The following is a 21,601-nucleotide window of genomic DNA, read 5'->3' on the forward strand; positions in this document are numbered from 1 at the left end:
TAGGTGGCTAAAGTCTGATCCTCAGAGCCTATGGTTTGGACGTTCATATGCACCTTTAAAGGCCTAGAAGAAGAATGGTACTCAAGGACAGCTTTGTCTCTGCCAATGGAGTGAGTGAAAAAAAGAGGGAGTGGAGCAGTGTGTTGCTTTCACACCATTGTAGGTTAAAGCCTCAGTATGCTGAGGAGGGACAGCTGGGGAATCTCACTGAAATTGTGGTAAATGGCAAGCAGTGGGGGGAGGGTGGAGGCTGAATTGCCAAAAATGATCACTGACATACCACATTTCATCAAGTCAAGATGCACATTTTTTTCCACATCTTGTTGTTATGTGCCATGGAGTTGGTTCCGACCCATAGCGACCCTGTATTGGTTAAGGTATCTCTAAAACTTCCTCACCCACCAAAAAACCTACACCCACTGTGGAGTCAATTCTGACTCAGATCAATCTTATAGGGCAGGAGAGAACGCTCCATAAGGCTTGTTGTTGTTAATAAGTGCTGTTGAGTCTGTTTCAACTCATAGTGACCCTGTATAGGGTTTTCCGACCACAGCGCCACACCAGGACGCCTCAGAACCAACTAGAGGGCATTTAACAACAATGATTCCAAAAAGACTGCCCTGGAGGAAAATCCCTGAGACAATCCAGGGACCATTTCTCAAGAAATGCTGAGTCACTACTGTTCGTGCTAAGAGGACAATACTGTGTAGGGAAATAGGCACGTTTCTGATTTGAAATAAAAGACTGAAGGAACCCCAGTACAGCAGTGGATTAAGCATTGGGCTGCTAATCTCAAAATTGGCGGTTCACAGAGAAAGATGTAGCAGTCCGCTTCTGTAAAGATTTACAGTCTCAGTCTTGGTGTGGTGCTGTGGGTTAATGCGCCAGACTGCAAAGCTGTTTGAACTGCAAGGTCGGTGGTTCAAGCTCACCAGCTGCTCCTTGGAAATCCTATACAGGGTCGCTATGGGTTGGAATTGACTCGACGGCACTTCGCAACAACAACAAACCTTATGGTGTGGCGTTGTAGAATCACCACTGGACTGAGAACCACAAAGGTCTACAGTTCAAACCCACTAGCTGCTCCTCAGAAACCCTATACAGGGTCACTATGAGTGAGGAAGTTTTAGAGACACCTTAACCAGTCTTTTTTGCTTGCCTTTTCCTTTTTAATGAATGTAAAGGGTCATCTGTGATACAAATTAACATCTAAGTCTAAAGGAACTCTTGTCCATAAATACTCATATAAAATTTTAAGTGATAAAGCATTGTCCCATAGCTTACTCCTTCTTTCAAAAAACCAAACCAAACCCACTACCATCGAGTCTGACTCATAGTGACTCTGGATAGAGTTTGAGGCTGTCAATCTTTAAGGAAGTAGACAGGCTTATCTTTCTCTGGAGGAGTGATTGGTGGGTTTGAACTGCTGACCTTGCAGTCAGCTACTGTACTGCTATGTGCCATCAAGTCGGTTCTGACTCATAGCAACCCTAGATAGGGTTTCCAAGGCTGTAACTCTACATCAGCAGACAGCCTTATCTTTTCCCTATGGGCTTGAACTACTGATATCGTGGTTAGCAGTCCAGTGCTTATCCTACAGCATCACCAAACCTCCTTCTTAGTAAACGTGGTATAAGGATGCATCTCACAGTTGACAGCATTTCTGATTCAATGAAGTATGGTATTCATTTTGTTAAGGCTACAGAAGCCTCTCCAGTTTTTATGTGTGATTTTGGCTTAATGGTAAGTCAAATAAATATAACCAACAAAATTGCAAATAACTAAACAGTTAACCACTTCAGAAGACCCAGTATTTTTCAGTCTGGAAATAATAAATATGTCTGGAATATTGAAGCTGTATTTGGATTCAAATAAAAGCCACTATAAAAATTATTCCAAAAGTGTTTGAAGGCTAACTGAGCCTCCGGGTGAGATGAGATGTTTTCATTCCTGAAGACTGGGTTTCCCATCCGGGTCTCAGGGGTGGAAAGGCAGGCAAGAGGCCTCTGGTGAAAGCAGCTTCGTGGGCGTCCAGAGACACAGTGGGTTGTGCAGACTGTAGACCTCAGCCAGAACCACAATTGCCTCCCTTCCTCACCCAGCACTTCCCACGCATCTCCACTAGACAATGTTTGCTTCTGGCAATGACCTGCAGCTTTTAAACCCAAACTTCCTCTTTGCCACAGCCCAGAGGTTTCAGACTAACACCAACACCTCCGACTTGAATTAAAATAAAATAGAATTCTATGTCTTATTTTACTTTCATGGGTAAACATCCAAACCAGCATGTATATTAGGGAGGAAGAAAAAAAAAACCCTCTTTTCTACTTTATGCTGGGGACTTGGCCAAACACCGGGGAATGGAAATTGGGAGAAATTCATAAATTAGCTAGGGCATTGCGTGACATTCTTTAAGGTCAACTAACAAAGCATACTGCAGTGTGGTTATTTTGAATGGATCTTGTGATGTTGTGAATTATTTAATGTCTCTTCTAGCCTGTCTTTGTATATGCCACCGAATGACACTTTTCCTGATGGATCTGGGTAAGAGAAGGTGAGACAAGATACTGATAGGCTGACATGATCCAGCTGTGGTGGTTAACAGAGTTCACTGTAACTGTAAAAACTGGAAACTCTAGCCTGGGTATAAAATGAGCTATTTCAGAAGCAGGAGGGGGAAATCTCACCACCAGCAAAGAAGAAAAGCCAGGAGTGCAGTTTGGCCTTTGGACCCCAAGACCCCTGCACAATGAACCTCCTTGACCCAGGGACAGAAAGCTGTGACACCAGCCAGAGGGATGGCAGAGGAACAGCAGCAGCAGAACCAAGAACCAGAGCACAGGACAGAACAGTAGGCTTCCCTACCCAAGGAGCAAACAAAGCTGAGCGACTTTGAGCAGGAAGTTTGTTTGTAGAGTGGGATAGCTTCAGGTACTCAAGTGGGGAAACTAGGTTTGCTGACCCACGGAGCCTTCAGACTGAGGCTTATGATGGAGTAGTGTGTCCTGTGGGCATTTATCAGCAGTCCTAAAAGAGCTTTCCAACATTGGTGGGACAGAGAGAGGCCTACCTGTGTGCATAGCTAAAAAGAGAGACTGTCCTGGTTGGAACAACTGTGCCCTCTGCATTTGGGACCTTGCATTGTAAACTGTTAACTTCCCTAATAAACTCCATGACTTTGAATATGGTCTCTGAGTTCTGTGTGGGCATTGCAATGAATTATTGAACCCAGTTGAGCAAAGCGGACCGGAGGAGGAATGGTTGCTAAGATCTGGTGCAGATCTCTCACAGACAGTAGCCCCAGGTCTTAGTTTGGACATCATTCTTGAATGATAATTGCCACCAGGTCAATTGTCAACTCCTAGGGACCCCAGGTGACAGAGCAGAAATGCCTCATAGAAAAAGGTTTTCTAGGAGTCCTGGTGTGGCGCTGTGGGTTAATGTGCCAGACCGCAAAGTCGTTTGAACTGCAAGGTTGGCGGTTCAAGCTCACCAGCTGCTCCTCGGAAACCCTAGTCAGGGTCGCTATGGGTCAGAACCGACTCGATGGCACTTAACAACAACAATAATAATAAGATTACCAGGTCTTCTGCGGAGCAGCTGGTTTGGTTTGAACCTCCAAACTTTCAGTTAGCAGCTAAGCATCTAGCCATTGCTCAACCACAATTTGAATAGGTTCTTATATTGGAATCATCTTTTGTGCCAGGGGGGTAAGGGGAAGGGGACTTCAAAAAAGCCCTGAAACCAAAGCCGCATCAATTCAATTAAAATATCTTAGAACAGAACTCTGGCCTCTGCTTTGATAAGTTTTCCAATGACTGCACTGTGCAGCTAGGGTAGAAAAGCACTCTGCTCTATATAAAGTTCTGATACAAGTAGTACCAGATTTATGACACATTCAAGTCATGATGAAATGCACTTACCAGGATCCACTTTTATTTGTTTTTTTTTTTTACATATAATTAGAATTTGCACTACATACTGTTGCGGTGTGTAATTAGTTGATAGCACCCTCAGATATTTACTCACTAATGTTCAATTTTATGTTATACTCTCCAAAACCCTGCCATCAGGTTATGGCCTGATCGACAATGAAGTAAGTGGTTGTCAATGGTGGGAGTTGTAACAAATTGAAAGTTGAGCGCTGTTCAACTCTAAGGACATACAACAATTGTACCGTGCACATAGTTGCTTAAAAACACGGACCCAAATGCTGATCACTTTGCTAAAGTTGACAGGCAGATTCAGAAAGCAGATTTACTGTGAAATATAAGAAGAAACGCTACCCCCATTCCCAGTGACAATCCATTCAGAACACTCCAGGAGTGGAGTTATTAAAGCAACTGACAAAATGCCAACAGCCTCCAACTCCCCTTCTTTGTTGGAGTTAAGTTTTTATGATTTGTATATTTTTATATATGAATATAAGAATGCATCAGTGTGTTTATATACAATGTTTCCAAACTTCAAAGGCAATTTAAAAATATATCAGATTAATAGGCACTGATAATACAAGACAATAACAAACTCTAAAAGAAGTATTTGACTTACATCAGAACCGACTTATGACGTAGTTGTCAGAACAGAACCCTGTCAAAATGTAAAATTACACATGTGGTTCCTAGTGTGGCACTGTAGGATAAGCACTGGACTGCTAATGTCAAGGCTGATGGTTCAAACCCCCCAGCTGCTCCTTGGAAACTCTACAGAGTGGCTGAGTCAAAACCTACTTGACACCACCAAGCAGCCTCAGTTTGCACAACTGTTAACATGGGGTAGTACCACTTTCTTAGTTTCCAGGGTACTAGAGGTAGCGTAGTGGTTACGAATCGGGCTGCAAACCACAGGGTCAGCAGTTCGAAACTCCCAGCTGTTCTGTGGGAGAAAGATGAGGCTTTCTACTCCCATAAAGATTTACAGCCTCAGAAACCCTGTACAGGGTCACTATGAGTCCAAACTGACTCGATGGTCCATAACCACCACCACCAGAGGTCAATGTTCGACAATATTTTTGGAGAAAATCTCACCAAGGATCTCATTTTATTGGGATCCACAACCATCGCTATGGAAGCTGCCGTCAAGAAAACAACGATGTATTTATTGCATTGGGCAAATCTGAAAACAACTTCTTTAAAGTGTGAAAAAGCAAAATGACACCTTGAAGAGTAGAACTAAAACTAACTCAAGCCCTGGTGTTTTCAATTGCCTCATATGCATGTGAAAGCTGGACAATGACTAAGGAAGACTAGAGAGGAACTGATACATTTGAATTCTGGTGTTGAATTAGAATCTTTACTGCCATTAGGAACAAGTCTGTGTTGGAAGAAGTTCAGCTTTGAAGTAAGGATGGTGGGACTTTGGCTAACAAACTTTGGATTTGTCATCTGGAGAGACCAGTCACTGGAAAAGGACATCACACGGATTGTAATCATTGCAACGAAATGAAATACAATAGGATGAATGGAAAGCTAATGTTCTTCCATGTAAACCATCATTCAATTCTCAATAAAAACTTAAAATTTAAAAAAAAGGACATCATGCTTGGTGAAGGGTCCACAAAGAAGAGGAAAACCTTCAACAAGATGGACTGCTACAGCGACAGCAGTCATGGGCTCCGCCATAGAGAAAGGCCCAGCACTGGGCAGTGTTCCATTCTGTTGTTGTGATTTGGGACTGACTCTAAGGCACCTAACAACAACAAAGGTCAAATAACTGAATCCTGTGTGACCTAAGATGAATTATTGCCTTGCTTGATATGCCTCTCTTTCCTCATCAGCAATATGTGAATAAATCTTAAACCTATAAGGTTGGTGAAGGGTGGTACAAATGGTTTGTACTTGTCTACTAACACAAAGAAGGAGCTCTGGTAGTGGTTATGCGTAGTGGTTATGAGTCGGGCTGCCAACCTCAAGGTCAGCAGTTTGAAACTACCAGCGGTTCCACAGGAGAAAGATAAGGCTTTCTACTCCCATAAAGAACGATTTACAGCCTCAGAAACCCTGTGCAGGGCCACCATGAGTCAGAACTGACTCCATGGTACTTAATAACAACAACACAAAGGTTGGCAATTTGAATCCAACCAGCAGTGCTGCAAAGGAAAGACCTGGCAATCTGCTAATACAAGAATCACAGTTTTGTTTGTTTGTTAGTTTAAAAAAAACCCTAGAGAGCTCAGTTCTGCTCTGTACCACATGGAGTCTCCATGAGTCACAAATGACTCAACTTCAGGAGGTTGGTTGGTTTGATTTTCAGTGGGAGCTTGGTAGAAAATCAGGAAGAAATGGGGATTTTGCCATATGATAAAGATGCTTCACCCATCCCACACCTTCAAGTTGAAGAGGTCTCAGAACTGAGGGTGAGAAGGCAGCTAAAGCCATCCAGTCAGGGAGTTTGGAAGTGCAAGAATGAAAATTTAAATTCTGTTTTGCCATTCATTTTTGTGCACAACCAACTTTATAATTTTTCTAGTATGTCAGCTTTGCCACAGGCCAGCTAGAAAGATTATAGAGGTAAGCAGTTTTCAAGACCCAGGAAATCAGAGTCGTTGGCTTCTGTTGTTAAATCTGGATGACCATTGGAAGTTCCTGTAGACATCCCATATTCCCAACTCCATTAGTACCCTAACTTTGGGCAACCAACAGCAGGAACAGGTGGGTACTTGGCATGGTTTCAGGAATTGCTACCACCAAGCTCACGTGGCTAAGCCTCCAAATCGGTTCCACCAAAGCCAACTAGTTTTCTTCCCTTTCCAACATCATCCTCTGTTAGGAAGTGGTTTTTCAAAAATCTGCAACCCCCCCTGAACAACTGCAAAATAGAATACACTTATGCACATGATCCTGGGTGTGGGCAGGTTCAGCAGTGTCGTTGTGGTGTGTGTATTTCTTTCTTGGGATGTGCATATCCTATGTCATTAGCTGTGCCAAAGAACTTATATTTACTCCAAAGAACCTATATTTGACAGTCTTCTAAAATAAAATGCTTCATTCCTCCTACAGCATTCAAGCTAATTCACAGGAAACTTTTCATGTATTGCAATATTTACACTACAAAATTGCCCCCTTAGCTGCCTCATAACTCCTTTTTACACTCAGTAATCCCAGGCCTAGAATTTCCAGGCTGTTGCTCCACACACCTCAGAAATCTCAGCATCCCCTGCCCCAAGTCAAAGTTCTCACAAACAGATTTTGCCATCCTACCTCCTGTCATCCCTCACCAGCTGCCCTGTTTATTCCTTCCTTCCTTCCAACAAAATCAAGTTATACCCATATTTATTTGGTCTTCTCCTTGGAACTTCATTCACGCACCTCCAGATTTACAGCCTCCCCCTGCCCCCCAACACTCCAAGCTCAACCAAGAGTCCATGTCTTCAAGCTTAGAGAAGTTCTTTCATACACTTAATATGAAGGGCTTTCCAAGAAGTTCATAGAAAATTTTCCAGTATCTTTTCATTCCGTGAACTTTTTGAAATCCCTTCATATGTCCCTGATGATTAAAGATTGTAACTTGTGTATTACTATTTTCAGTCACTTCCACTGTCGGTAAATATTTTTAAGTACTCCATGGCAAAAGTTGTATCATCTCTAGATTGGCACTGACCTTTTACTCCCTGCTTTCATAAGCACATGGCAAGACTTAGTACTTTATAAATACATTTCTTCTGTGGCATAGGGAATTTCATAAAGCTTGTGTCTTGGGTTGCCACTGGTACATTATTTCTAAACACAAAGTTCTGATTTCATCAAATATCCTTATAAGCACATCATATTGTTGATAAGTGTCTTCTAGTCAGTTCTGACTAGAACTGTTAGGGTTTTATTAGGGAAATTAATGGATCCTGTATTATAACTTGTTAATTTCCCTAATAAACTCCATAATTGTGAGTATTGTCTCTGAGTCCTGGGTGGTCATTGCAACGAATTGGTGAGCCCAGCATAAGTGAAGTAAGCTGTGGGAAGGATGGCTTCATGCCCTATTTTTACAGGACTGAAAGCATTTGGTGCCAGGGAAAAAAGTAGATTCGCATTAAATAGTCTTGAGTTCACAGATTAATTAGTACAAACGAAATGCTGTGCATTGCAATCTAGTTGATTATATTTCCCCAAATTAAAAAGCATACAGCTCAGAATAAATCAAAGGAATAGAGCTTATTTTTGTCAAGATTACCCAACTTATTTGTAATATTAACCAATAATAAATAACAGAAGAACTGTGTTAAAGCTTCAAAAGAAGAGATCAGATCTTAAAATCAAAAGCTTAGAGCAGAGAAGGGCCAAAAAGTAAGATACGGACAAGAAGAAAACATAAAATGCTGAGTGTATAAACTATGGGAATACAAACTTTTATACACAGGGACCATTCCTTATGACTTCTTTAGTTTCTTTAGCCATTTAGGAAGAAAACATATCCTAGAGATGTATTCACATTTTCCATAGAGCCTTCAGGAAGAAATTCATTTCTATATTTGAAGTGGAGCTAACCAAGATGTCGGGACAGTTCAAACCCACCAACTGATTCCACAGGAGACAGCTGTGGCAGTCTGAATTGGTAAAGATTACAGCCTTGGAAACCCTATAGGGCAGTTTCACTAAGGGTGGCTATTAGCCACCTCACCACCATAACAATGGGTATATTTGAAGTGAGTGGATCCTAACAGACAACAACTAATTTTTTTTTCATTTGACATCTTTTTTCCCCCCTCCCTCACACTCCACCATCCCCACCCATGCTGATATGGTTAATGACCTTGTTGCTGTTGTTAAGTGCTGTCGAGTCAATTCCAACCCATAGCAACCCTGTATAGGGTTTCCAAGGAGCAGCTGATGAGCTTGAACCACCGACCTTGTAGTTCAAATGACTTTGCAGTCTGATGCATTAGCCCACAGCACCACACCAGGACTCTGGTTAATGACCTTAGGGCAAGCATAAACAACAACAAATATATTTTCAAATAAAACCATTTCACGTCACATTCTAGTAGTCTTCAATATAGGTCCAAATATTCATGCAGGCCTGAGGTGACATCTGCGCCATTTAGCAACTTGTTACCTCCTGTGTGACCACATGAAAAAGAGTTGACATGGTCTGAGAAAAATAGGAATCCACTAAGTAGGTGTGCACAGTTTATACAGCACTCACTCAAAATTTCAGGGGCTGAGGTTTCACTCGGGATAAAAAGGCCCACCACAGTCTATGGTTGGTCTTCAGCATTTCCCCACCATACCTCCATTTGACCAGTCTGACAGCATTTGTGTTCAAGAATGTAATGGCGGAAAGGGCCCACCTGGTACCTCACTGTACTGTGTGTACATCAGATTAGAAAATGAAACAATTCACTATGTCTTCAATAGCCTGAACTTCTTAAGTATCAAATGACTTCACAGGAGCTGAACTGAAGTATTCATCTTCCTATTCTCCATGAAAGATGGTCTGCCACGGAACATTTATAGGAAAAACAAGATTAGAGGGGGAGGTTTTTTTTTGTTGTTTTTTTTTAATGATGAGACCCATTTGAATCTCAGCCAGCAGGTATTTACAAATAAATAACCCATCTATGAGTCACGATCATCATTTGTCTGCTCACTAATGCACAGTCTCTTTTGAATCTTATTATTCTGCTGTAGCTGTTTGGGCTTGAGAATCATAAACTATTGCATTTCTTTGTAAAGTATTGGCGAGAGCACTATTCCATGAAAGAGATGGTCTACTCCTACGTTGAGATGAGTCATCTGTCTTCTGTTTGACACAAGCGTTCTATCTCACTCATTGCCCCTTGCTTCCCAAGGGCTAATGTTGCTAAATTGTCGTGTGCTTGTTCACAAGCAATGTATGCTGTCTCATCCTCATGATCCCAGGAAGACAAATTGGGGGGAAGAGGATGGTAGGATGGGATGGAAATTTTAAAACATGCAAACACATGACTACATTCAGCCTTTTTAAAAAGCAGCAGCAGCAAATACTTCTTGAAGAGAACAAGAAATAATTTTATTTTCTAAGTAGACATTTGAGTCTTATATGCCCTTTGAAGAAAAACTTCACAAAGCCAGTTTGCTGACTTCAACAGAGGGCAATTTTTCATCAGCCATGTCTGTCAAATCCATTTTATGTCACAAATGGGACTGCCGTATCTGAGTGTTCTCTATCAGCTATAAGAAAATGGTATTCTCGTGATTGGTATTATTGGGCTTTATTTTTGGATGCACTCTCTTTTTTGATAAAGGGCAGGGAAAAGTACTAGACAGTATTCAATATTTTTGAAAGTAAATGATATTTACAAAGGATCACACCAAAGTAAAACTTAAACCATTTGGCAGACATTACTTCATGAATCTTAGAACTATCTTTGTGACAAAATGGAGGCATGAAGGAGACACACTGATTGAGAACCTGCTATGTGCCCCAAACTGTACTGGGTGATTTATATAGGCCATCTCCTTTAGTCCTCAGAAAATCCTTTGAGATGGGTATTCTTATCTCCATGGTTGTTGTTGTGATGGTGGTGGTGGTGATGTGCTGTGGAGCCAGTTCCGACTCATAGCCACCCTGTTCAGGGTTTCTGAGGCTATAAATCTTTACAGGAGCAGAAAGCCTCATCTTTCTCCAGCAGAACAGCTGGTTAGTTTCAAACTGCTGACTGTGAGATTAGCAGCCTGACCTGTAACCATTAGCGCTACCAGAGCTCCTTTTCATATCTCCATTGTAAACATAAGAAAACGACTGAGATAATTGGCCCAAGGTAACGAAGGGAGCCAGGATTCAAATCCAGCCCTTCTGACTTCAAAATGCATGCTCTGTGGGGGCTTATAATGAGGGGAAAACTAGAATAATCTAAATGGCAACATAGGAATGGATTAATTATAGTACATGGATTAATTATAGTACATCCATACAAAGGAACTGTGGAAGATGACAGTAAAACCTATTTGTATTGACATGAAAAGATGTTCACAACATGTCAAGTAAAATGAGCAAATTATAAAAATAGAATAGATTAAATGATCTTTTTTGAAACATATATATTTAATTTTATATGGCTGTATGCATTTAAGGAGTCCTAATGTGGTACTTCAGGATAAGCACTGGACTGCTAACAGCAAGATTGGTGGTTCAAACCCACCAACTGCTCCTCAGAAACCCTGTACAGGGTCACTAGGATTCAGAACTGGCTCAACAGCACGTAACAACAACAGCAATAACAACATACATTTACAAAAGGAGTCCTGGCGGTGCTGTGGAGTATGCTTTAAGCTGCTAACCACAAGGTCAGCAGTTCAAACCCACCAGCTGCTCCTTCATAGAAAGAAGAGACCGTCTGTTTCCGTAAAGACTGAACAGACAGTCTCAGAAACCCTCAACTCAGTGGCAGTGGGTTTGACTTTTTTGGTATAGTTATAAATATAGTAAAACTGCCAAAATCCAGAACCTGTGTAAGGTGGAGGAGACCTGTCAAAGAAAACTCAAATATTTCCCACTAAAATGAAACAATAGGAAAGTAGTAAGACTGCACCCTGTCAAAGGCAGAAAATGCACAAGACCCAGAAAAAACAAGACAGCGCAATCAAGTTCTGGTTCTTACAGATTTCCTGTATATTATTTTCTCATAATCTGTATCTCTAAATGTATATAATTGTATAGATATAGATGTATAGATAATGAGAGGATCTCTATATTGTATAATATAAATTGTATAAAGATGTAACAAAATGTTTCAATAGTTGGCAAGCAGGGTAAAGCGTCGATGGGAGTTCCTTGTGCTGCTCTTGCAACTTTTCTGTGAGTTTGAAAATCAACTCAAAAAAAAAAAAAATTTTCAAGAACAGAAATATTTTTCTTTCAAATCCTTACACCTGTTACAAGGTGATGTTGCTATTTGCTATCCTTAATACTTGAAGCAGGAGCTCCCTGATCACTTGGTGAATTCCTCTTTATGATGCTTGTCACAGAATTACTTGGTATTTGTTTAGTTGTGTCTTTTCCAGAAAGTTATGGGCAACCTCCCATTTTGTTTCACAAGGCCACACACAAAAATCCACAAACCAATGGGAATCCGAAATATTGACAAAAAGGATGACACATAAAACAGAGCAGGCTTCCTGGTCTGACAGAGATTGGTGGAACTCCTGAGACCACGACCCTTCAGGTCTGGAACTGAACTCCCTCCATGGTTCAATTTTCAGCCAAACACCAAGCAGGTCCATCAGGGGGACAATAACACTAAGGAGATACCCACACCTTAGGATCATCAACCATTTGGGATCCAAAGGGCAGCATTTACCCAAGGACAAAGTTCAGAAGAATTAGAAAAGGAGGCAGAATGGAAACAGAAAACACAATTCCTTTGTATGAACATACTATCATTTATTGAATCGATTTCTGTTGCCATTGAGATTATTCCAGCTTTCCTCTCACTATAAGCCGCACAGAGCCTAAGTTTTGAAACCAGAAGTGCTGGATTTGAATCCTGGCCCCCTTTTTGTCACCTTACACCAATTACTTATCTTACCTAGCTCATCAGCTGTTTCTATTGTTACAATGGAGATAAGAATACCTGACTTGTAGGATTTTTGTGAGGACTAACGGGGAAGGCCTTAATAAATTACCCAGTACAGGGAAGAAGTGGGATAAGTGATATTGCATTCTGGGAACTGCAATCAATGAGATGAAATAAAATCTGTAAGAATTGTTGAATGGAAAACTGATGATGGAGCTGCTTTGTAAACCATTACTCAATTCATAACCAAAAAAAAAAAATTCAGCAAAATATTAATTTATGCAATTCTAACAATGTCTTAAAAGAAAGTAAGCCATTCAAAAGTAGGATTTATTTCAAAACGATAAGGTTTGTTCAGCCTGCAGAAATCTAGAGAAGTTAGAGAGACTCCGTCTGATTCTTTTGATAAATGGTGAGAAAGCATTTTTCCTGAGCAACACCTTTTGCAAACCATATTTAATAGGATACCATAAAGAATATCTATCAGAAACAAAGAGAAAAGACATGCAGAGGCTTCAAAGAGTTTCTGGGGAAATTCCATTATCTTTTAAATCCATTTTCCACTGACTTTTTGAAGCTCCTTCATTATCTGGAGGGGTGGGAAGGAAAAATACTGAAGGCATTCACCCTAAACTGGGAATAAGCAAAGTACACCATTATCGTTGCTATTATTCAACACTGTACTGGCGGTGCTAGCTAATACAGTAAGATAAGAAAAAGGAAATACTTATCATTTCCTAACTTAATTAATAACTAAAGGAGCTCTGGTAGCATAGTGGTGACAAATCGGGCTGCTGACCTCAAGCAGTTTGAAATTACCAGATGTTCCGCAGGAGAAAGATGAAGCTTTCTGCTCCCGTAAATATTTACAGCCTCGGAAACCCTGTACAGGGTCACTATGAGTCAGAACTCACTCCACGGCACATAACAACCACTTCCAGAAGATATAAAAGAAGTCATTGAAAAGCTATTAACTAATAAGATCCAATATACACATACCAAAGCTTTACAGCAGGCATCAGAGATTGGCAAACTTTCTTCGTAAGTGCCAGACGCTATATATTTTAGGTTTTATATGCTATACAGTTAACTGGAGCAACTGCAGAACTCTGCCACTGTAGCACAAAAGCAGTCATCTATAACAGATGAATGGATGTGGCTGTGTTCCAATAAAACTTTATTTACAAAAACAGGCACTGGACTATATTTGGCCCATAAACTGTACTTTAAATGCCCTCCACCCACACAAAGTTGATGTGACAAAGTTATCATTTAAAAAGGCAAGAAAATATATAAAGACTTGGAAGTAAACTCTCATGGCACTGTGGGTTAATGCACCAGACTGAAAAGCCATTTGAACTGCAAGGTCGGCGGTTCAAGCTCACCAGCTACTCCTTGGAAACCCTAGACCGGGTTGCTATGGGTCAGAACTGACTCAATGGCACTTAACAACAACAATCATAAACTAAATCGTGAGGGCATTGCCATCATTATAATGAAACAAAGTGTATGATTTGTTGAATGTGGAACTGATGATCTGTTTTGTAAACCTTCACTCAATTCACAAATATATTTTTTTTTTAATTAAATTGTGTGCACCCTTTCAACCCAACAATTCCATTTCTGGGAATTCCAATTCTCGGAAACCCTATACAGGGTCGCTATGGGTCGGAATCAACTCGCTGGCACTTCACAACAACAACATCCTAAGGATACACTAAAGGACACAAATATGTGAGCACAATGCTATTTGCTACATTATTATTTATAATCAGAAAAGATATCTAGCAACATAAAACATGTCTATAAGGAAATGTATAATTTTAAAAGCGGAATACATAGTAATATGCATATTAACCATGTTTTTAAAATATGTGCATGTCAGAGTATGCATATGTACCTACCTGGCTGTGAAAAAAAACCCAGAAAAGACATACACCCAACTGCTTTCTAGGGGTGGATTTCTGGGCAACTTTCTATTTTTTTTTACCTGTTAGTATTGTTCTTTGTTATTTTTCCAATTGAGCTTACAAATAAGAACATTCATTTTAAAAAGGAAACAAGCCCAAAAAACCTCTGGACGGGTCTGGATCATTTACTTTCGTTTCTATAAACTTTGTAGTATCCTCATCAACGGTGATTTTAATTTTTACATTAAGACACCCCCCAAAAATTGTTTATGCTAACCACTTCATGTCCTGACCACAACACTTTTTTGGATCTAACTAATGTAAAAGGATCATCTGCCTAGAAACCTCTTTTTCTTACCCTTCGATGGTATTTCATAATTGTGAGTGTGAGGGAGGGGTGTGCATGAGTTTGTCATTGGTAGAAAGGTCATGGTCAAAAAGAGTCTCCCCAGAGCCAACTTAGAAGTTAATAGGAACAATATGACAAGCACGAGGTCATCCAGAGTTCTAAGAAGCATTGTCAAAAGACGATGAGGTGTTAAGTGTATTTTGTAAGTCACGGGATCTCCAGAACACAATAAGCAAGAGCTGGTTTAACCTGCACAGCACTAATACGTTGTCTATTGATAGAACATATTTTTATGAACTTTTGCTCCCAATCTCAGTCAGATACAAGCTATTTGCTCTTACCTCCACACCAGAACTTACTATTATCACACTTGAGCGTAACAACCTATCCCACAATTGCGCTGAGAATCCCACAAACTTACCTTTAAATCTTGATTTAAAACATCCTTGGAAGTTACTTTAGTATAGTTAAAGAGTGAGCAGTCTTGCTTTAAACCTCAAATGATGTTTTCTTGTCAAATATTGCTATCTATAGTATATCACCAAACCCAGGAGAAACTTACCCTTCAACTTGAGGTCAACATTATGTCTCAGCCAAGGATAAACCCCATAGCTTGGCATATCTTCAGGAATTGGATTACTGTTTATCCAGCCATCACAAGAGAACCGGAAGAAATTCTCACAGGGATCCACAGACAGATTTACTTTACTCAAGATGGCAGCAGCTATTTAAAAAAGAAAGTCACTGGATTAATAACAAGCACTGAATGTTATGTGCTATACTTTTCCAAATTAAACAACGGTTTCAGATCAACCAGTTCCCAAGCCTTGGCTCTTACATTTCTCCTCAAATGACTCTCTGAACCAACTTCACTACGTTAAATTACTACATTCGGAGTGAGTGGGCAAAAGGTTGCTAGTATTATTGTTATTGGGTATTGCAGGGGATTAGACAAGAATATTAATGGAGCTCTGGTAGCGTAGTGGTTACGAATCGAGCTGCGAACTGCAAGGTCAGCAGTTCGAAACTACCAGCTGTTCCGCGGGAGAAAGCTGAGGCGGTCTGCTCCCGTAAAGATTTACAGCCTCGGAAACCCTGTGCAGGGTCGCTATGAGTCGGAACTGACTCCACGGCTATAACAACAACAACAACAACAGTAGATTATTTGTAAAGGTAAAAGAATCACCTGGGTATCACATTAAAACAGGGATAAATAACGCTAAAATGATTCAGTAGTTTTTGGTGTTAAGTGCCCTCCAGGCGTTCGGACTCAGAGTGACCCTATATAGGGTTACCAAGGAGCAGCTGGTGGGACCGCCGACCTTGCAGTTCAAACTGACCTTGCGGTCCAGACCATTAACCTGCAGCAACACACCAGGACTCTGTGTATATCTGAGCGGGAATGCAAATTTATATTCAGTATATCTGGGTGGAAACGCAAATTTTCAGCAAGAATTGAACCAAAGTGAAGCACTTTGAAGTCCTGCTTCCAACTGTCATACAATTGCTCGCTGCCACTGTAAACCTGGTGTGGCGCTGAGGGTTAATGCGCCAGACTGTAAAGCCGTTTGAACTGCAAGGTCGGCGGTTCAAGCTCACTGGCTGCTCCTCAGAAACCCTAAACAGGGTCTCTATGGGTCGGAATCGACTCGATGGCACTTAACAACAACTGTAAACCCAAATCAACTCCACAGAGTTGATTCTGACTCAGAGACCCTATAGGATAGAGTAGAACTGCCCCATAGGGTTCCCAAGGCTGTAAATCTTCACTGCCACATCCTTCTCCCATGCTGCCACTCTAGCATTAAGATATGCACTAATTAATAAAAAGTCAGCCAATAGTTTAATGACATTGGAAAGATGACATTTTAAGCAATTTTCCTACATTAATTAATGCCAGAACACATTTGCTCGAAGTAATGAAAATCCAATGAATTTCTGGCTAAATATGAATGAATTGCTGGGAAAAGTTCAATCTGCATAAATTTAGACATGCATTTTATGGTTTGTTTACATATGTCGTTTATCCAGGTTTAAAACTGCAGCTTTTTGTCCTAACTGATACTAATAATATACAAATTCACTACTTTCTATAGGACTTCAAAATCCCCACAATTTTCAAATAACTCATTTCAAAAAGTAATACCAAAAGTTGGTTTCAAATTCTGAGCAATTTCAAATTGACTTCATATTTTAGCTTTTCAGAACTAATTCAAGTGTCTCTAATTCCATTTTTACTTACAGCTACTATTTTATTGTTAACATTGAATATGCCAATGTGCTAGGACATCCAAAATCATCTTTCTGGTTTGTATTTATAGTTACTCTGGTGTGCGACTTCAGAATGAATCTGCTGTGTGACAACTCAGGGACAGGGATCATACAAATTTCCATCCTATACAATATGTACAGACACACCGGGGAGACCTCCTGCTCATTTTTATTCATATAAGCACACCGCTTTCTGGCCTTCTTCCCAAATTTCCTCCTGCCCCGCAACCCTCAACCCTCAAATGTGTCTTCTGCATCTCCTCAGTATTCTTGCAGGTACCTATGAAAACTGCAAGATCAGCTCTGACCTCGGCCCTGATGCAAGTGGGAGAATACATCACTCACATGGAATTTGGAAAGGATCCTGTAGAGTGAGAAAACTCTCCCTTCAGCCTCTACAATTCACAGCTGGGTACAGGACTGTACTTTCTGCTGGGCAGCTGTGACTTCAAATTACAAAGGACTATAGGTGTCAAGACACCCAAACCCTTTCCCTCTACTCAGCTCCATGGCAAATATCCAGAGAGCCTTGTTTTGATGGAAGAAATATAATAATGAAGAAAACCTGTGAAAGGCTAGCTTGCGGCCTCTCTCAAATCACTGCATATAAAACAAAGTATTACGCAGTCTCCAGTTAGTGTGTATGTGGTACAGGTGGAGGCATCCCACACACACCAGCTTGAACCTTTAGGTTTTGACCAAGGCTTCAAACCGGTTCATTCCGGTTTGATCTCCCTGCTAAGGATTTGCATTTCTACTCCAGATATACTAAATCAGAATCTACATTTTAAAATCTTGTTAAAAATCGAGATTATGATTCATATCTGGAGTGGAAATGCAAATTCTTAGCAGGAAGTTGAACCGGAATGAGCTCGTTTGAAGCCGTGGTTTAGACAAGGTGCCACCAGGGAGAAAATGAGAAGCAGAATAGCACAGAAATTGAACATTTACTCGGTGACAGGAAATCATCTAAGCCCTTTTCAAACAATACAGCATTCTCACAGACTCTGGACCCAGACCACCTGAGTGGGAATCCTCCCAAAACACTATGTAATACTTATGCAATCTTTGTTCCTGTTGCTGTTGTTAAGTGCTGTTGAGTCAGTTTTGACCCATAGTGACCCTATATAGAGTTTCTGAGAAGCGGCTGGGGAGTTTGAACTGCCAACTGTGTAATTCAAACCAAGCTTGCAGTCAAGTGCTTGTCCTACAATGCCACACTTAAGATTATTTAACCTCTCTGTACCTTGATTTTCTCACATATAAAATAGGGCTAATAATAGTACCTCCCAGGTACTATCTGTATCTAATATTGCATTGGACAGATTTATACCAACAAAAAAAGGACTTGTGTAACTGCAATTCAAATTTAACTAAGCATCCTGTACTTACGTAGATAAATTTGACAATCTTTCATATTTGCTATTACAACTTTATAATCATTCATTGAAACCCTTGAGACCAGATATGTCTAGGAACTCGTGATTTTTCAGATTTTGGAAAAGTAATATAATGCATGTACCACAGATTATATAATACTGCCAGCAATGTTTGGGATAGCGCCTCTGAAACAAACACATTAAACAGATAAGGGGCTTCAAAAGGTTAGCTGGAAAATGGACTTTAAAACATAAAGGAGCCCAGGCAAGATGGTGGATTAGTCAGACATGATACATAGACCCTCTACAACAAAGATATGGGAGACCAAATACAACAGACAATCCTGAAACCCTGACCATCAGAAGAACGGCTCGAGAAGTGGAGTGAATACCTACTGGAAGGAGATGCTGAGTAGAGATGGCGAAAGAAGGAGACTAGCAGGTGAAGGGAGCTGGCCAGATGCAGTGTGACCTTCTTGAATTTCTGCTAGCAGCTTTAAAGAGAAGCAGATGGTCGGAGCAGATTCACATGGGTGACAGAAAATGTGTGATTCTCCCTTGCTCCCCACATTCCTCTGGAGACCAGAGGTGTGGACAGTCCCCACCCTCATCTACCCCAAGTGCAGATCTGTGCTCTAGGAGTTCCAACAGGTTGTGACTCAGTGTGAGGCAGGAACACGCTGCGCCACCTCGGTGCTTGAATTCAGGCAGGCTCTGCTCCAGACTTAGAGAACCCACTTATCCTATAGGCCAGTAGACAAGCAGAACTCCTCATAGTGAACCATCTGGCCCCCTGCTGCCCATTGGTTCTGAGAGACAATGAAACAACCTGAAGGACGTCCACAAACTACTTCCAGATTGGGTGCCCTGAACATAGATAACACTTAGTTGCTGTTGTTGTTAAGTGCCGTTAAGTCAGTTCCAACACAGCAACCCTGTATAGAGTTTCCAAGGAGAGGCTGCTGTGTTTGAACTGCCAAGCTACGGTTAGCAGTCCGGTACTTATCCTATAGTGCCACACCAAGACACTAGGGCTACGGGAACTCCATCTAGACCTTGGAACTCAGCAGTCACAGCCCTCTTCCACCCACCTTGGTTAGCAGGCACTCCCCAGAGTTTTCTTCTCTCTGGGTCCAACAACTGCAGTGGTTTCTTGTTTGTTTGTTTTTCCTTTCCTTGTTCACTGATTTTGTTTGGTTTTCTATCTTCTCCGTCTTCTCTTTCTCTTTCCTTGATTTTATCCTTTCCATTTCTGCTTTCATTTTTTCCTTCTTTTCTTTTTTCTCATTTCCATCCTTCTGCTTTTCTCCTTCTTGATTTTTCTTTACTACTTTCTAGTCTCTTTCTCTTTTCATCTTCCCTCCTTCTGTTTTTTTCCAGTGTATTTTACTCTTCCTTTTATTTTCTCTGATATTTTACTCTTGTACAGCTTTATTTGCATGTCCCTCTTTTCTCTTTTTAGTTATTATATTCTTTGTTTCTTGCTGATTCTTGGATTTTCTTTTCTTCTTTCTCGTCTATTATATTCTGTTTTTGCTGTTCTTTGCTTATTCTATTTTGTTTTCCTGTGTTTGTTTCCTCTTGCCTCACATAATGGGAGAGCAACTGTGACCATACAACTCAGTCACAACCGTACCCTCTGAAGCTCCACCCACTGGGCAAGAGCCAATACCAGCAAGGATAGACAGCAGTCAATACCAATCAAACCTACCCTAAACTGACCTGCATTAATGGCGACCAGAAAATGGTGCACACACTTCAAGTCTCTAACTACACTTTACCATATGACCGTTAGTGAGAGCCTAACAGCACATCAACAAACAGTTATCAATTAAATACAAATTCAATTACATCACAATGTCTCAGCTACAACAGGTGATTTTATCTAAAGAAAAGAAGACAGAGTGGGTCAAAAAATGACCAAGATGCAGAGCAAGAAAACATTTCTGAGGAAGAAAGGGTAATGTAACTAACTGAAAAAGAATCCAAAAGAATAACATTTATGTACCTTCAAAGTATTGACAGAAAGATTGAGGAAAGCAAGGACAACACAGAAAACACTTTAGAAGAGTTTAGGGAAACACTACAAGAAAAAACAGACAAAATAAATGCAAATTTTGAAATAATATAACACCTGCAAATAGAAATCCAGAAGATTAATACTAACATCTCAGAAATGGACAATTACACTGAAAGGACAATGACATGATTTGAATCAAGGGAAGTCCAATTACTGAGTTTGAAGATAAATCACTCAATACTAGTAAACTAGATGAACAATCATAAAAAATAATGGAAAAATAAGAAGAAATCCTGAGATTTCTGGGGCATCATAAAGAGGTATAAATTGCTGATGATTGGAATTCCAGAAGAAGAGACAAGCACAGAGAAAATTGTCTAAGAGTTACTGAAAGAAAAAAATTCCCCTAACATCATGAAAGATGAGAAGAAAACTATTTAAGAAGCTGAATAAACCCCAAACAAGATAGGTGCCCCCCCAAAAATCACCAACACATATCATAATCAAACTTTCCAAAACCAAAGACAAGGAGAGAATCCTGAGAGCAACTTGGGGAAAAGGTAGAGTTATCAACATAAAGGAATTGCTTCCTTGAACTTTTTGAAAGCCGTTGTATGCATATTCTCAGAAGCAGAATAAGTCAATTCTAAAACAGCCTGACCCAAGCCATGGTATTTTCAGTAACCCCATATGCATGTGAAAGTTGGACAGTGAATAAGGAAGACCGTAGAAGAATTTTGATGCATCTGTCTGTTGTTGTTGTTGTTAAGTGCCACTTAACATCATTTCTGACTTATCGTGAGCCTATATAGTTTCCAAGGAGCAGCTGGTGGGTTTGAATCACTGACTTTTTAGTTAGCAGTCCAGTGGCACACCAGGGACTATAGGGAGGTTTGGGAAATACAGCAATGAACGAGAATGACCAGGTAGGGGAAGAAAGTCTGTCATCAAACTTGTAAGTCAATAAATGAACCAGAAAAAGATCAGGTAGTGGTACCTGGCAATCCTGGAGCTGCACTAAGATAAACATTGGACTACTAACCACAAGGTAGGCAGTTCAAACCCCCCCCCCCCACCAGCTGCTCCTTGGAAACCCTATACAAGGTTGCTACAATTCAGAACTGACTTGATGGCACTTAACAACAACATTTATGCAGGACATTAAAATACGATAATATGAAA

At 40.5% G+C, this 21,601-nt stretch overlaps 1 protein-coding gene across 1 annotated transcript in view; it reads right to left on the reverse strand.

Moving 5' to 3' along the window:
* Positions 1 to 21,601, reverse strand: part of PHEX (phosphate regulating endopeptidase homolog, X-linked) — a 253,359-nt gene that overhangs the window by 213,394 nt on the left and 18,364 nt on the right. Inside the window, exon 3 of the mRNA XM_006835574.1 lies at positions 15,312 to 15,473. Within this exon, the coding sequence (XP_006835637.1) occupies positions 15,312 to 15,473 (162 nt within the window). The remainder of the gene's footprint in view (positions 1 to 15,311; positions 15,474 to 21,601) is intronic.

The sequence above is a fragment of the Chrysochloris asiatica genome, unplaced genomic scaffold, assembly GCF_000296735.1.
Source record: "Chrysochloris asiatica unplaced genomic scaffold, ChrAsi1.0 scaffold00018, whole genome shotgun sequence".
NCBI classification, from domain to species: Eukaryota; Metazoa; Chordata; class Mammalia; order Afrosoricida; family Chrysochloridae; genus Chrysochloris; species Chrysochloris asiatica.